Source organism: Syngnathus acus, chromosome 3 (genome assembly GCF_901709675.1).
Source record: "Syngnathus acus chromosome 3, fSynAcu1.2, whole genome shotgun sequence".
In the NCBI taxonomy this organism is placed as follows: domain Eukaryota; kingdom Metazoa; phylum Chordata; class Actinopteri; order Syngnathiformes; family Syngnathidae; genus Syngnathus; species Syngnathus acus.
Window position 1 is genome coordinate 8,138,724 of NC_051089.1, and position 18,356 is coordinate 8,157,079.

At 38.7% G+C, this 18,356-nt stretch overlaps 1 protein-coding gene across 2 annotated transcripts in view; it reads left to right on the forward strand.

The window, feature by feature from the left end:
- Positions 1–18,356, forward strand: part of LOC119120299 (CUB and sushi domain-containing protein 1-like) — a 282,068-nt gene that overhangs the window by 239,209 nt on the left and 24,503 nt on the right. For both annotated transcript variants that reach the window (XM_037247067.1, XM_037247068.1), the window contains exons 45-60: positions 1,255–1,443; positions 1,721–1,898; positions 5,901–6,046; positions 6,302–6,382; positions 7,209–7,322; positions 8,634–8,750; positions 9,122–9,193; positions 9,604–9,750; positions 10,476–10,664; positions 10,994–11,179; positions 11,412–11,609; positions 11,870–12,043; positions 12,848–13,021; positions 13,300–13,473; positions 14,743–14,931; positions 17,006–17,182. In XM_037247067.1, coding sequence (XP_037102962.1) covers positions 1,255–1,443; positions 1,721–1,898; positions 5,901–6,046; positions 6,302–6,382; positions 7,209–7,322; positions 8,634–8,750; positions 9,122–9,193; positions 9,604–9,750; positions 10,476–10,664; positions 10,994–11,179; positions 11,412–11,609; positions 11,870–12,043; positions 12,848–13,021; positions 13,300–13,473; positions 14,743–14,931; positions 17,006–17,182 — 2,505 coding nt within the window. The remainder of the gene's footprint in view (positions 1–1,254; positions 1,444–1,720; positions 1,899–5,900; positions 6,047–6,301; positions 6,383–7,208; positions 7,323–8,633; positions 8,751–9,121; positions 9,194–9,603; positions 9,751–10,475; positions 10,665–10,993; positions 11,180–11,411; positions 11,610–11,869; positions 12,044–12,847; positions 13,022–13,299; positions 13,474–14,742; positions 14,932–17,005; positions 17,183–18,356) is intronic.

Here is an 18,356-nt window from a genome sequence, read left to right on the forward strand (position 1 = left end):
CTCTGGTTTGTCTCTGGTCTCATTTGGTTTGATCATTTCAAGTTGCTTAAATGATGAAATAAAAAAGTGCTTCAGTGCAGATTATGATTTACCATCCAAATGCAGTGGCCATTTCCAACTAACAAAGAGTATGTATGATGTTTTAAGCTGTTTTAAGTGTGTGCAACCTTATGGCTTTGCTCTAATTATTTAAAAAGGATGGCGCCTTAGCAATGCACCCATGAGAGGCTGACATCTTGTCTACTTTACTCTTACCGTCGAGCGGTTCCCATCAAAAACACAAAACATGTCACTGGCGGCGTAACCTGACTTGCTAAAAGACACACATGCCCACCTACATTTACATGCATGAGATAATTGCCCCTGTTTTGACCTGAATTTGCACCGGTCAAGTCCTGTCACTTTGATTCATGTCCCTGTGAACTCCCATGGTCTATACAGAGAGTAGACTAACTATCCCTACGAGACAGGGATAAATAAGATTTTGTACAGAACTATATTAATGTTTGGATAACACTGGGGAAAATTAGATAGATAGAAATCAGTGATAGATAGATACGTATATCACATGTCCTTTGATCCTGTCTCTAATCCCCTCCAACTTCACTTATCAGTCATAACAAAAACTTAATTTTTGTCCCTTTTTTAGTTTAAAGCGACGCCAAACCTTAGGCATCATCCTATTCTAGCTCCATGGAAGACCGACATTTGTTGCCGGAAGAAAAAAAAAACCCTAGCATTTAGAATTCTGGGCGTGGTCATGGAAGAAACCAAACACCCATGCGTGAGTGTTGGTTTTTTTCGACTAAGTTGAGCTGTGGCCCACAGGAGCTGAGTCCTGTCATTCTGAAGTATCCTTTGAGACACTTCCCATCTGGATTTGTAAATGTTGAGCAAATACTAAATGGCAGCACACGTGTGCCAGTACACATCTTTCAACTGGTTGCAGTGCTGCAGAACTCTCTTCCATTATTCAACACATTTACTTAAAGTCGAGACAATTTTCTCATCAATCACGCCTGTTGTTATTAATGACTTTTAATGTTGCATGCCCAAAATAAACCAGTCTTGTTCTTGAAGCCCATGATGCAAATGAATGCTACTCCCGTCACTCAGAAATGATTTTGATCCAATTTTTCTTACTGAATTGGTTATTCCATCACATTGCGTTTGGATATCATTGGTCATATGAAATAGATTTAAATGTGATGTAATAAAGTGTATGTACTAATTTACAGTAATGTCTGCTTTTAGCTTATCAACTTCAAAACTGCCTGGACCCTTCCCCTTTCACCAATGGTGACATCATCAACAGTGACTACAGTGCTGGCCGGTCAATAACATTCTTGTGCTATCCCGGCTACGTTTTGATCGGACACCCGGTCCTCACATGTGTGCATGGGACCAACCGGAAGTGGAACCACCCATTTCCACGTTGCGAGGGTGAGAACAAAATCTTGTATGTTTTTGTTTACTTTTGGACATTGATGAAGAAATATCAATTATTGAAATCAAAAAATGAATTCTTCACAATACACCAAATTTTAACCAATTATAATGCCCGTTTCTAAACGAGTGGTAGCTTTTTGCTACAGCCCATCTTCCAGTTCTTTTGTAGCCTGTTTCTATCAAGTTTTGAAGGCCTGGAATGTTTTAAAATGTTTTATTTGGAACTAAAGGACAGTTCCAAATAAATAATCTTTTATGACTGCCTTTGCAGCTCCCTGTGGCTACAATGTCACAGCTGAAAATGGGACCATTTATTCGCCTCAGTACCCCAATGAATACCCTAACTCCCAAGACTGTAGCTGGCTCATCGCCGTTCCCCACGGACATGGAGTTTACATCAACTTTACCTTGTTGCAGACTGAGCCTGTCACTGATTACATTGCCGTATGGTAAGCCTAAACCCGCTGGAATGTACAAATACAATGTACTCCTTTTCATCTATGGACATACATTTCTAGTTGTCTATGCTTGTGTATTTGCAGTGGCGCACCATACTGACTTCTAAAAACACATTTCTATTTATGTGACAGTCTTTCAGCGTGATGCACTGCAGCTCTATGACACGGATTTTTTTTTTCGACAGCTCATTACAGGTGCAAGTGTATTACATTTTATAGCTGCGAGTATATGAGTCTCATTGTAGTGGTTGTTTTTTGGTGGATTTGCAGGGATCCCAACTTCATAGCCTCCCGATGCATACTCTAGTTTATGCACACCCTGGCTCTACTGTAGCTATAATGGGATTCAATGTGGAGCTAAGATTGTAATACAGGTAGTGTGAGAGTAATGCATTTACAATGGGACCACTGACCAATTTAATCTGACTCAGTGGACCGGCCCCGACTGAGCCCAAGAGCCCAGGGAGTCTGGGTAACTCTGGTCGTAATGATCAGATTCAGTCAAGAGTGGGGAATGTAATGAAAGGCGTACTGGAGCCGGAGTTGCCAAATCCAGTGGGACTGGGCTGCATCTGAAAAGATCAGGTCACCTCCGGACAATATTCTCACTTACTAGTTACTCGTTGGCGGCATGTTGTAGAATTTATTTTGAGTGAAGCTAAAAATCAAATGGAACTGGTCTAAGCATTTAATTTGAAGGCTGAAAAGTCGAGCTGTAAAGTGAGCAGTTGAAATGGAAGGCAATGCAATCGGTGAGCACTTGCTTTCAATTTTGCTGCCCTTCAGAGTCTATTGGTACATGTTAGGAGAAGCCCACAACCAAGTGAGTCAACAGTTGAACGGGGATTTAGGTGATACTTGTGCTCACGTAACACTGCCCACTGCACTGACATGTCGAAAATCCCTTTCTGACCTTGTACTGTTGCAAAATAAATATAATTTACAATGCGATATTTGACAAAAACAAATGCAAAGCTCAATCTATATTCAATTCAATACATTTTGGAGTAAATCAGCTTGTCAAAAGATGGGAACTTTCTTTTGAATCACCTACTTGCTAGTTGCTTTACTGTCCTTAATTTGGTTGTGCCAATGATAAATAAGGAAATGACATAATCAGGAATGGGTTATTGGATGCCAACAAGGCTTTTTGAAATAACATTGAAACAAATCTATTGTCTATGCAGGCTTTTCCACTGCCCTAAGAGTGCAATAAACATAAAAAAAAAAAAATTGCTGGAGGTTGCATTTAATGATGCATCCAAAACATTTCTCATGGCCTCTAAAGGGACAAATCAAAGTTGTATGTTTGCAATTCTTAATGATCCACCGCTGTGTTGAAGACACTGTCGGGCTCTTTGGTTTCTCTTTATCAAGTCTCCTAGTGAATCACTGAGACCAAAATAAAACAAGTGAGGTAACAGGCACCAGGTAGCGCTTGCTTAGTGAGTGGTGACTTTGCACATCAAGTTGAACGCAAAGATTAGCATTAGCTGACAGTGTTTAGCATGTCAATGATTTCCAAGTGATGTTGAAGGTACATTAATGATAACACATATTGGAACGGGGTTAAATGCAAAACATGTTGCCTTCCAACTGTGTTATATAAGGAGGGTTTGCTTCAATTTATGCAAGCACATTGTGTTAAAAAAAGCTTTTGAAACTTAATACTGCTTCTCATGCAAGTCCTTTTTTTAGCATCTATTCCAGCTTCCCTCTTCGCCATTCCTCTTTTGTTCCATGTTCTCATTAATCATAGTGCTGAATGCCGCGTCTTGTACATTGCTATGTTCTTCATATCTCACTTATTTGCCCTTGCTGCTTTTCGGCTCAGCATGCCCATTAACTCCCGGGGAACGGTGGCACTGTATCCAAATGTCAGGGGATGTTGCCAAACTTTCCCTGTTGTTTTGCCTGCTGATGAACGACAGCACCACCCCATTCCTTGCATTGGACGATACTTGGAGATTATTTTTTTAAGTCCACACAGTTGTAATGAGAAGTTTCTAAACTTTTACCATGTGCAGGAAAGTAATATTCATGTTGGACTTTTATTAACTTTTTGATCGATCCTTATTTCATGGTGGAGGCTTCAGGATGATAATTGCAGAGGCTTAATAAATACTATCCCACGTTATCTATTCCAAATTTTGATTGTGTTTAGAATCATTGTCCTGTTTGAACCTTTACCACTTGTCTAGCTGTTGATTCCAGGTGAATTCGGATATTTTGGAGCACTATAGGCCATTGTTCTATACTAATGAAAAATGATGGTTCCAATCACCCGTTATGGGCGGCAAGTAAATATTACCTTTACACTCGTGATGATCCATAGTAGCTTTTCTCCACACTCAATTGTTTGATTGATCATCCTTTATCGTGATGATCCATAGTAACTTTTCTCCATACTCAATTGTTTGATTGATCATCCCTTATTTAGTAAGATACTGGGGCTTTGTTTGGAACATTTGCGACCTTAAACGAACCCTGACAACAACGCAACATTTGCCACCTTGGAAAAGACTCACAATTGTTCATCGCTTAGTGGGAAGGGGGGGCTTTAGACTGTGATACTCCACTTTGCTATCTTCCGGGCCAGAAAAGATGGCATGTATGATGTATTGCAATATGGTAATGTTACGCTGATATATCACTTTTGAATCTCTCCTTACAGTGAACATTCTTGTCACAATTCCAAATCCTCACATATGCATTTTGCTAGCCAGCAAGGACATCAGTTTATTTATGGGGACACATTCATCTTACGCTCTCATTAATGTATGGCAATTGCTTAAACTACAATATGAACTGCAATATATACACTACCGTTCAAAAGTTTGGGGTCACAAAATTGTTTGGGTGACCCCAAACTTTTGAACGGTAGTGTATATATTTATTTAGATAATTATTTATAGATTATATATATAATCTTCTGTGTAAAAAATCTTATAATATATATGTATACTTATATTCATAGATTATATATATATATATATATTGCTCAGAAGCTTATACCATGCACTCGACGGAAGATATGCTTTGATAAAAGATATAAACAGCCTGCTCCAGCTAAGTGCATGATTTTATTGAGTTAAAGTCGAATATATGCACTTTTCAAAATTAAGCATGAATTATAGATACCAGCCACCAAAGAATATTTTAAATCAAATTGTATAAAATAAAAAGGTGGCGCGGGTGCTTGGTTAATAAAAACTGTAGTTGTGTGAGTTTCAGGCTGAAAAATAAGAAACACTCAACATTCTGTATTCAATTTGTGCTTAAATAGACAAACAGTACATTTTGATTCACTAAAAGAGTTTCAACACCTACGGAAGACCTTGAATTATTGAGCAGCCAAGAGATTCCAGGCACACTTATTGAATTAAAATTTTACAAGCCTTGTTTAATCCAAATGCACGCTCATTAAAAACAAAAAGGTGCATTTAGGAACTTTAAAAAATGTAACCTTTCAACAACATTCAATTTTTAATGAGCTAAGTTAAGCCTTTAATCCAACAGCGTTCAATGAACTTGTTTGCAAAAGGGTGAAAAATCAAACAAAGGTGACAAAATATAAATCCGGGCCACCCTAGACCTAAATGAGCACAAACTACCGTATATAATTGCTTCTCATTTATTCTCTTTTTATTTCCGCTTCAGAACAAGATGGGCCTTGTTTAATTGCAAAACAATAAATATATTCTTGAAATTAGACAGCAAATGGCAGCAAATTAAAGTTATGTCAGAGGCGGTAATAATACTAAAAGAGCATCTGGTCATACTTAATTATCGTGTCATCTTGTGATTTTAAGGGCTCGACTTGTTCACACTGAGTGATAGAAGACTGAGTATAAATGTGAATCGTTAAAATCACATTTTTCCTGTCACAAACACCAGATGTCCAGGAAAGCTTGTGTTTATGCAGTCACTTTTTCTTAATTTTTTTTTTTTTTTTATTGTCACACGTCTGTACTCTCACTTGTCCTCATGCAGGGACGGTCCAGATGCATCCAGTCCTCAGCTGGGAGTCTTCAGCGGCAACACGGCATTAGAGTCAGCCTACAGTTCCAGCTCCAAGGTTCTGATCCGCTTTCATTCTGACTTTTCCACCGGAGGATTCTTCATTCTCAACTTCCATGGTACACGAGCATATTGTTTTTTAAAACAATATCTAATTTTATACCCTTAAGTTTTCTTATAAAAGGAAATTAGACTGGCCATGGGCCATGTTTGTATTGCTCATAAAACGAAGCTCTTATATGAATAGCTAACTTCTTGGAACTGTTGCTGGCACAAAGGCATCAAATAAAACTGCAAATATGCAAATGCATTTTTTTGCAACATTCTATATTTAATCAAACTATATTATATAAATATATACTTTTTCTTTCCAGCCTACCGTCTGAAGAAATGCCCTCCTCCTCCTGTAGTGGAGAATGCTGACGTAATCTATGAGGATGAAGAATTTCTAATAGGTAATAATGCAGAATACTGTGTATGATCACTTGATGTTAGTGAAGTTTGAGGGGGAACCTAGGTGAAAAATTAATCAATTGCTTTCATATTATATTTTCTGAATTTTGCCTTTTTTTAAAATGCATTGTCATTCACATACAATGACATATAACAGCCACCTCAAATAAAGAAAAGATTTTCATTGTGCTTGAATATGTGCTGGGGCTTTGAAAAACATCAATTTTCGGGTAAATAATCACTTGTCAAGGCCTCTATTTTCCCTCACCACTATGTTATATAATGCACTCACTGCCTCTTGCTTTTCAGCCTATGTGACCTTTCAAATCAACCATAGGTGTAATTTTAAACAGACAGCAACCATCAATTGTCCCTGTCAGGAGTATGGAAAATTTAATATTTTACAGTAAAATATGTTATCATCTCTCTGTGGACAGGAAAAAAAAAGCGTTAAAACCGACCAAAATATATTGCTTAGTAAAGTCTATAGATTTGATTTATAAAAATCATATATAAAAACGATCACGTACTTGATAGTCAAAAGAAATATCAGTTGACAGTTGTACTTTTTTAACAATATGAGAGAAGAACATTATACCATCAACATCAAGTGCAGCAGCAGCTTTGCAAGATGCCACGCAAAAAAAATGCAAACTTTCATCAATAGAACAGTAAATGCAGCAAAACACAGAAACATTTATTGTAAGACCTGAGGCCACTATTCAGTATTTATCATTTTGAAAATTTGTGCTTCTCAATCAATTATGTATAGTGAGTGACTGATTATTCTTCTTATTTTTTTAATAATTCATTTTCTCCACGCCATAGGCGATATTGTGGCTTATCGTTGTCTCCCTGGATACACACTCGTTGGGAAGGCGGAGCTCATGTGTACGCTCAACTCCCATTTACTGTTTGAGGCGCCACCGCCAACATGTCAAGGTAAGGCAGAATCCATGTGTAAATCAGAGATCCACGTGTAAAAATGAAATATTGTGAGAATAAATGTGTGCTTGAGGACCTGTAAAAAAAGAAAATACAAAATATCAAAATCATAATTTTTATGAGTTTAAATTTGTGATTGCATAATTGTTTGTGTTTGTTCCTAAGGAAGAATTACAAACATCCAAACTGAGGCTTAATGTCATGATTCAATATATGACAAAAACGACAATGTCTGCTGAAGTTATTCTTGCAATACTTTTCTTCACGATATCTTTTTGACGATGTATGCTCCTTTAAACTTGATGTATTATATTCTCTGTTAAAAGGCAAAATCTAGTAAAATAAATTAAAGTTTTGGTTTTACTGAATTAAAGTAAATAGACTAGGGCATTAAAAAACTGTAGTATGTGGGAAAATGTATTTACATTTTTTATTGCAAGTAGGAGGTGAGTCAACACGTTTCTCAGTTTTGTCATCATCTGGGACAGAAACGTGTAAATATTTACATACAATCTATCATTGTATGTGAAAATTACATATTTCTTGTCCCCCAAAAAGTTGAATATACTAGCTTTTACGCTCAAAATGCTAAACCTGTCAAAAAAATACATCTGCGGAGGAAAACATACCTCTTAGTTTACACACTGTTCATCTCAGTATCATGTTTGCTAAAAAGAAGCTATTCATATTTTCATATATAGATTGATTGATCTTGTTAAATATTTTCTTTTTAAATAATTTAGCCAATGTAGTAATCTCAGTGTCTCAAGAGGAACACTTGCTTGTAAGCATCATCAGTACATCTTCTCTGGAAATGAATTTGAGGCTCTTTGTGGAATGTGTGAAAAGAGTGAGCGGTTGCATTTATTTCTCTCACAGCAGATGCGCCGCCGCCGAGAGGATCAGCCTTTGTCATCGCTTTGCCCATTGTGTTTAATAGATAGAAGACTGTGCTCTTACTGTAACATCATGCAACTTAAGTGCTCCTTTGGCACAATTAGAGGTCACCTTCTCCTCATGTGAAAGTGTTTATTGCCATGACACTTAGAGATGGGGCAGTACGTTCTGTTTATTTCTTGCTTGTACTCAAGGCTGCTGAATGGATTGAAAAGAATGAACGCTTTGTTTGATTTTCACGCATCCAGTGTTAACAGTTATCGTTAACATGTTAACATGAGTGGACATGTAAACGGAAAAACAACCTTGAATACAATAAGAAAACTCACTATGTGTCACTTTGAGGTGTGGTTTGCACAATAACGTTTTTCCTCTTCATACAGTTTATAACATGCATGTTTCCCCTTCCAGCCCAGTGTCCAGCCAATGAGGAGAGGTCTTCATCATCAGGAGTCATTTTGAGTCCTATGTTCCCCAGCAATTACCCCAACAGCCAGACCTGCTCCTGGCTACTTCGCATGCTTCCAGGTTTACTTGGCTATGGCTTAACAATCGCATGCCATGTCATTAGCTACTCTTGTATTCAATGAGATCCAGTACATTCCGCCCTTGCAATTGATAATACTGCTCAGTTTTGCATTAATGTTATTCATTACGGTTGTAGTTTGCAGTGATGTTGACGGGCACTTTATCACTGAGAATTTTTCCATGTTTTATCCCTTATCATGTTGCTAAATAAATGTGAAGCACAGTTCTCTAACCGTAATGATGAGCAGGCTGACTGAATAATCCTCCTTTTGATATGTATTGAATCTCATTAGAAAACTCAGACGAGCCTAATGTTGTCTGGTGGAATTTGCTTAATGTGTTTATAGTTTAATGAGTGTCTTGTCTCTCAGGTTACATCATCAATATCTACGTTGAGATGTTCCACAGCGAGAAGCAATTTGACGAGCTGGAAATTTTTGACGGTACACTCTCACACATGGAACACACACAAACAAATGCAAATATGCCATTTCTGTTTATGCCAAAAAAGTCACATTTTGCATCTTTGTGTTCTTAATAAGAATGAAACATTAGTAGGTGTTCGCCACAGTTGGATGAATTTGTCATTAAAAATGCAGCAACACACACACGCACGAAGACATAATATAGAATTTGAACATATTCTCAGGCTTGCATCATCTGTTTGCTTTGCACAATCCTGCAGAAGTGTTATCATTAGCATTATTAATATAGGATGAATATGCGAGTAATGGAACAATTACCCAGGTGAAAAACAAATCATGTTATCCATCAGTTATCCATGCAATCTGAAAATGTAGGGTTGACTATGTACACAGCTTCACAGTATGTTTTATTCATGCGCTCCTTGCAGGATCCTCAGGACAGAGCCCTTTGCTTGTGGCTCTCAGTGGAAATCATTCATCTCAACTCAACTTCACCTCCAAAACCAATCAGCTTTACCTACGCTGGTCCACTGACCATGCAACCAACAAGAAAGGATTCAAGATAAGATACTCGGGTACATGCACACCATACATTTCAGTAAATTATGCACTATATACGTTGTGTGTTTGTGGGGGGGTGCCCTTTTGATTTATAAACGTGACCTTAATGATAAGTGCAAGTGCACATTAATTGGTATTTATATTTTGAATATATTGTGGAAAGGATTTTATCCCACCGGGTTTCTCTCAATTGTTAATAATGTTACCGTACTTAACCACAAAATTACAATTATTTTCACAATGTAGTTTGGAGTTGAAATAGCACAACACAATGACCGCTACCTATTGAAAATGGACGTCTATCGAATGTTACCACATTTTAAAAATTAATTACTATGGACTTTAAATTGTTTGAGTTGCAACTGTAATTAAATACTCCACTTCTGAAATGTTTCCAATTTTGTTTCTCATACAGTGGGATAATTGGTGTAAGTAAGCCCCTTGAAACCCTTGTCCTCAATAGCCCTAACAATGTTGGTTGTATAACATGAGCCACAGAGAGATCAGATGCATTTTCAAACAGATGATGTTAGTGAAAGACAAAAGGCCACATGAGTCATTTAAATGAGGCTGACGTAAGATACTTGTGCATAAGATAACTATCCGACATGGAAATAATGATTAGTGACTCACTTTGTTGTTGTGTGTGGGAGAAGCACTCCTCCCACCCTAAAAAAAGTTTGCTTTTTGTACAAATTTTTTCTTTGTTTTTGTTCTTACGCTCTCAATGTCTCCCCAGCTGCATACTGTAGTATTAATGATCCGCCAGCGAATGGGGGTGTTGTCAACCGAACCAAACTCCGCCCAGGCAGCAGACTCCAGTTCTTCTGTAACCATGGATACCGTCTGGTTGGCTCAATGAATTCCACCTGTAGACTCCACCCTAATGGGTTATTCCAGTGGGACACACCTTCACCTTTCTGTCAAGGTACTATAATAAGCATGTCTCAAAACAGTAGTTATAAGATACGAGTGACCCGACTTTCAATTTTATTTTTTTTAGATGTCTTTTGCCTTAATAGTCTATTTAGCTTAATACAGACAAACATTTCAAAACATCCTAAACAGACTAATGAATAGCATCAGTGTCACAGCCTTAAAGCAACGGATATTTGAACACAACCGGTGGAGCAACGCATATAAACAAGCAATACTCACAAGCGTATGTTACATTTGTTTATCCTCAGCAAATCCTTAGCATCTGGTTATGATGAATAAAATCAGCATCTCCATAACACTTTTATTTGTGATTGGCAGCTATCTCCTGCGGGATCCCCCAGTCACCGGGCAATGGCAGCTTCTACGCCTACCATTACAATGTGGGCAGCCAGGTGACCTACCACTGTAAACACGGATATTACCTTGACCCCAGTCTACCAGCCACAGCAGTGTGTTTGGAGGATGGCAGCTGGAGTAATTCTGCCTCACCCCCAAGGTGTCTCTGTAAGTGTTACCTTTTTGTGATTAGAGGGCAAGATGGAGAGCGACGTGGCTGATTTTTTTTCCATGTATTTCAGCGTACAAATAAATACTCAATTTGACATTTTTGGTCTTGAACCAGTCACCTTGTTATTAGAGCTAATCCTGTAAAGTCCTCAAAGGCTAAGCTTCAGCCACCATCATTAAGTGTGCTCTTCATTAATTCAGCTCTCATGACCTTACATGTATTTCCCAGCCATCCACTGTCCCAGCATCGAGGGTGCTTTGTCTGATCACGTGACCTACCGTCTGCTCTCTGGGACCTTGGGAGAATTTGGCTCCTTGGCCATGCTGGAATGTTCAGCGGGGTTCTCTTTCGGAGCGGGACATCGAACACTACGCTGTCTTGCCAATGGGACGTGGGAGGGGTCGGATGACCCGGCAACATGCAGAAGTAAGTCAAATAATCAACACTGCTATGAAAGTCGGACAACAATTTTGTGGGTCCACAGGACACTGCAGGAAACGATTTAAAACATTTTATTGTTTGTTTTGTTCTGTTGTTCCTCTTGGAATTATAGTTGTATTTCATTATGCCTTACATTCCAAAAGTTTAATACACCACATTGTTAAATGAATAATTTAATCGCCACGTTCTTTATTATAGTATTTTATATTCTATTGTCAATATTAAACTTGAATTTTGCTTTGCAGTCTTGTCCTGTGGGGATCTTCCTTCTCCGCCATTCGGCACCAAACTTGGAACTCTGACCACATTTGGTGCAACTGCAATCTTTATGTGTAACCATGGGTATACTTTGGTGGGATCACATGTCAGAGAATGTGGAGCCAACGGGCTGTGGAGTGGTTCTGAAACCAGGTGTCTCGGTAAGTCTCAATAAATCTAGTTTGGATTATATCGCCCTTCATTTTCTTTACTGCGTGTCCTGATTGGGGTCACAAGTGAGCTGGAGCCTATCCCAGTTCACAATTTGGAGATTTCATCCACCTACCCATATAGCGCTCAATCATAATTCTTCATTTTACCAAGAAATGGTGCAAGGCATATTTCTGCTCCCAGTACACAAAGCAAGATCCACAAAGGCTGAGTCTGATGTGAAAGAAGCCTTCCTTCAAAAAACATTTGTGATGAAAAGGAATAAAGATCGCGAGACAGGCACTCACAAAGGTCCAACATCAGTGACCTTTGTTTTTCTGGATGAATAGACAAAACATCCGCAGACACGCTCCAACATATTTTAGAAAGTCTTCCCTGCTGTGCCTGCAAAGCTGTGTTGACTTTGCTTCGGTATAACAGCAAGGTGTTTCAATACTTCTGACCACACAGTTAGTTGCTATGCGTGTCGAGATGAGATAATTGAAGATTGAGTGAACCAAAAACAAGATAATCTGTTCACATGCTCCAGTTAACTCAAATGATCTTCTTCTGATGCATTTCTATCACACTGATTCAATAATATATAAAGTGATTTTATTGTGTTTCAGCCTAGATGTGGCACGTGCAAATAAAGAATGTGTCACCATTTTTTTCTCTTCAAAGAAATTTATTCCACAAGGTCAACAAATTAAACTGAAATAAATACACGAATGTTAAATGTGACCTTTTGCTTCCATATTTCACATGCATCTTTTGAGGTTGTATTCTGATATAATGGCTTTTTTCCCTCCTAGCTGGCCACTGTGACTCTCCAAGTCCTATTGTAAATGGACACATTAGCGGTGATGGCTCAAGCTACCGCGACACAGTGGTGTACCAGTGCATGCTGGGATATCGCCTGATCGGCACATCTGTCAGAATCTGCCAACAAGACCATCAGTGGTCTGGAACGACACCTGTTTGTGTCCGTAAGTACCTGATATTGCAAAAGCAGATCACTAACGACCGCTTTTCCATAATGAGAGAACTAATAAATAAAATTCCAGGAAGGATGGATATCAACTATAAATTCACAATAATTTGTCACAACAATAGGTACACCTGAGTAATTCTTAAAAAATATAGTTCCGACAGTGTCAGTGACAATGTTCATTGTAGGTTTTGATTCCATTCTTCAGATGTACTAATAAAGTGTACAATTGATTTGTCAGTGACAGTTTGTAACATTTGTATTCTCTACCCTTAGCCATAACTTGTGGTCACCCCGGTAACCCAGCCAACGGGCGGACTAATGGCAGTGAGTTCAACCTCAATGATGTTGTCAACTTCACCTGCAATAAAGGTTACATCTTGAGTGGAAATACCCGCGCTCAATGTCGACTCAATGGGCAATGGAGCAGCCCACTACCTCTTTGCAAAGGTAACAAATAACACAGATTAAGACATACTTATCACAATACATAAATGTGAGTGTGAGGAATTGAATTAAATTATCCTAAAAAGTCTAGTTACTCTATTGTGTTGGTATGCAAATGTGGCATCAAATTCCATTCTTAGGGTCACCGTGAATATTGTCTTTGCAAAAGCAGAATTCTATACAGTCTTATTTGGGGAGAGGGGGAGACGTCTCATTTGTGCAGGAGTTCATTTTCCTGACTTCTGTGCAGGCAGTGTGGGTTCCGTTTGCACATGGTGAAAGTGTAAATGAATGTTTATCTATCTCTCTATTTGCCCTGTAACTGTAATCTGTTGCCCTGTAATCTTCCGTTTTAAACAGGAAAAGTGGTGTGCAGACTTGATGAATGGAGAATTGTTCATGTGTACCAAATGGTGTGACCAGTGTGAGCTTCCATTGTATTTGTGAAACTCACCTTGTAAATTTACCGCACACAATATGCAGCATATTTCCAGCAACAAATCCCACTCAGCTAATCATGCGTGGATGTAACATTATCAACCCCCACTGACCTTGTTGTGTTGCAGCAGTTATGATGTATTAAATTGTATTAATGTATTAAATGTATTAAAACATCTGGGCGCTCTGCTCGGTCGCAGGGCCGGATCGATACTGCGGCGTTGCACATATCTGTTCCATTCGAGGAATTTATCCAACTCAGTTTTTGCTTCTCAGCAGCAGCTGTCAATTAAGAACCTTTTTTTTTTTTTGTTCAACTTGGGTGCCCACACGCGCACGCACGCACATTTTCATACATATTCCATGTTCCCCACTTAAACTTGAATCAGTCTCCCCAGTGACATGTAGAAAACAAACTGCGTTTTCTGACTGACATTAAGGCCAAAATACTTTTTAACAAAATGGACCTGCTGCCTTGAAGCATGCTTCAAAGCTGCTTGTCTTTCTAGTGGACATCAAAGGACCACTTGCCTAATAATTAATGACTCATTCCGTAAATATTTTGTGACAGGAAAATCTACAAAGCAGAATTGAAGACATGCTGAAATGAACTATAACAAGATAGTAGAAGAATATCGTAGATCCATGTCAAAGAAAAACATTTTAGCATAAATGTAATTGTATGGATCTTCAAATAAATTTACTTGATCATAACTTTCACAAACATTGAGATTATTGTCATCATCTGTAATTGTAAAGGAAGTAAACAGTGAAATGACATGAAATTTGTTCCATCAATTTTCTCCTGGTTCATTTATCCTCCTTTCTCACCAGTGGTAAACTGTTCCGACCCCGGGCATGTGGAGAATGGTGTGCGGCAGTCTGGACTACGTTACCCGGAAATCTTCAGCTACGGCATAACCGTGGACATTCACTGCAAACGGGGCTTCTACCTGCTCGGCTCCGCGCTCCTCACCTGCCTACATGATGGACGCTGGGACAGACCAACCCCTCGATGCTCGGGTGAGGCGAGAAATATTCTCATGAAAATAGTTTTACCCTACATTAAAAACACCTTCTTAACTAACACCCACTAAAATTATCACTCTAATTTCTCTTAATGAATATCATGACGAACGGATAGATGGAGGGTTGCTGTATATTTATTCTTTATTTTTTACTGTATTTTATTATTTTTCATTTTTGATTTACTGCCTTTGAGATGCTTTATAAGGTTGTTTGAATCCTAATTCAAATAACAAATGTTATCATGCCCGAATAAGGGCTACACAATCCAGGTTGTCTGAGGTAAACAGCTTTTTGAAATAACTAAAAGATAGAGAACATGAGTGGGTTCAGAGGACAGCCTGAATAGTGATAATTTGTTCATGTGGGTGTGTGATTCAGTGTGATGAAGGGAACATATCTGTCCTATCGCACAACAGACCCTCAAAGAACCCTTTGAGACTTGGTTACCGAAGGCTTAAAGTGGCCATCTAAAGTCGCGGGAGTGTATTTTATGTTATGGCATGATGACAAAGTTAAAACTCATACACTCCCTCAGTCAGCACTCTGTGACGTTTGTGCTGACCTCCCCCAAATTGTTTTTTTTCTGGGTGTGTTTTAAGCACATTATGCCGGATGGGCACATACTGTTTTTTATGCAGTTGCTGACTTCCCTAAAAATAATAAAAACGATAATTTTATTTTTCAGGCCTTAATATGTTTCTCTCCCACAAACACTTCCAATTCCATGACTTTTAAATCTAATTAATTTTGCGCTTGCGTTGCTCTCCCAAGTGTTCCATATTGAAAAAACATCCAATCATTTTTCCATACTCATCCGTTGGTGATGAACAAATGTTTTGCATCTACTATGAATGTAAAAACATTTGCCACGAATTTCTAATACTTTTGTAAGGAAGTGTATGGCTGATAAGGCAGAGAGATTCGTCAATCGTGACAGAGGGAAGATGTGCTATTCTGAAAGTCCCCAACACTTTACAATGAGGAAATGGCGGCACGGATGTAGAAATGAAGAATGGGATAAAGAGGGCAAGGTAGATGTGGAGCATGGGGCATTAAATCCAAGAAACAAGGTCTTATCAAAAAATTGGGGGGAGAGAAGCGGGTGACAGAAGGGCAAGGAGAGGACGGAGTAATCCAACTTTGGCTTGGTGTCGCTGGACCGATTGTTTGGTAGAAATAGAAAATCGAGGGCAATTTCATATCTGTGTCATCTGGAGAGCTCTGCTGCCTGACCTCTGTGAAATGTCAATTTTTCACAAATTGAAGATGAAAATAGAAGATTTTGTTGTGTGGTGTCCATCCCATTTCATTTGGAATAAATTATTGGTGCGAACATTCTCAGGCAAGTTAATGACTGGGCATTACATGCATTTGGTTATGTTAGTTATTAATACCATAAGTATTGTGTTAGATTAATTTCTTTTTTTTGTTGTTTCATGGGACACAAGTTATGTCATGACACATATTTCTGCCTTCCATGCAGCCAGGGCAGGTTTAGATAAAAAGCACCAAAATTCGAATGAAATCCTTAATGTGCTCATCTTATGTCATCACATTTGTTATTGTCATTCAATATCAAAACGTTTTAACCAAAGTCAGACTTGTGGCAAATCATTCATGTGTGTTGCCATCACAAATTCTCTAATGTTTATTCTTCCTACATCACTTCTGTTTTGCTATTCAGAGTTGTTATGGTCGGTCCTTCATTTGGAATGAATAGGATCACAAAAAAGCCACAAAACACTTGATGTGCATCTGGCTTGAAAATTGTGGTTGCATAATAACCACCACCTCAGGTTCCACTCTATTATGATTATCATTCAGTCTTTCCGGACACTTGTTACAATATTTATCTTGTTCCTGCATGTAATACACGCAAATGTAACCATGCAGCAATAATCACGCTTCCACCCATCTTCCCTCACAATCTTCCCTTTTTCGCTCCTTCTGACCCACCTGTAGTGCTTAATGTTGAAGTAGATGCAATCCATACTTGGATCCAATTCCCATGTACATTACTACCCCTACCTCCTTTCTCTCATTCAACCTCTCTCAACCATCTTTCTAGCTATTTCCTGTGGTGACCCTGGTCTGCCCCCAAATGTGATCATCCCCGGGACTCACAACTGGACTTATGGCTCAGTGCTGCACTACTCCTGCCAGCCAGGAGGGACACTGGTTGGCAATGCTACACGGCTATGTCAAGAGGACGGTACTTGGAGTGGGGCGCCGCCCTATTGCACTGGTAAGATCAATCAAGTCAAGCAGATTTACCCCCAATGTTTACAAGCTGTTGGAATATGGAGTTGGTTACAAATATTGTTCTACATACACGCTGCAGTCAACAGTCAAGATGTGCAAAGCAGGGTGTTTCTAAATGTACAAGCTTAGTGGGTCACAGCATCTCCCAACAGCACCTCGATTCAAATCAATGCCAGAAGGGAAATGTGATATATTTTGGATCTGATCAAAGTAGCAAAACAAACCTTATTTCTCAAACAGATAAATAAATAAATGAGTTGAGAAAGTCCAGAGTGAATTTGCAAGCTCATAGTACTCACAAAATCCAGATTTAATCAAAACAATGAAATGACCAAAATGAATGAATCGAAATTGTGTGAGGGGGGGAAATGATGCAAAGAAAAGTGATCCCAAAAAACAAATAAAGTGGAATAAATCTCATTTCAGGGGAGGAAAAAATAGTCCATTAACAATAATACTGGCAGAAATATAAATTTGGTGTATGCCCAAGCTCTCATTCATCCTATATTTTAGTATTCAGCTTGTAGCTTGACAACAAGAAGACGCCAGAAACTTTTTGTAAGCATTTGCTAGTTCTTCTTATCTTTATTGAAATCAGATATGACAGAAATGAATAGCAGCACCCACACCAACGTGTTCGAAGCCACCTCTTATTGCGGACTCCAAAGATTATTTCTCAGACTGACTTGTTGATGTCCTTCGAAAAAAGGTCATCAAATAACCTACTTTTGTCGTACACTCCATGTTTATTCAAGAAATGTCACATTCCATCTGAGTCTTGCTTCTTCACGATTCCCAACTGACATCAAAACCAGTTACTGGGGAAATATTTGAAGAAAACAAAATATTCAACGATCTGTTGTTGAACAGCAGTAACTTTAACATTTAGACAAGTGAAAAACATTCTTTATCCTGGCTTGGTCTACCTTTTTTGAAGAGGATGAAGGTGAACAAGACGACTCGTGTTGTCAAGTGTGGCTATTATACACACCTCATAACACTACAACTGATCATTTCCGAACCCAGCGTCAACTGTCTCAACAGCCGGAACACAATAAGCTCGCTCGGCTGGCCTCGGACCAGAAGGCTCAGCGGGGTAAAATTCATCCTGCAGCTGGAGAAACCTCATTGAGATGCGAGACGCCTCGATGGGAGCT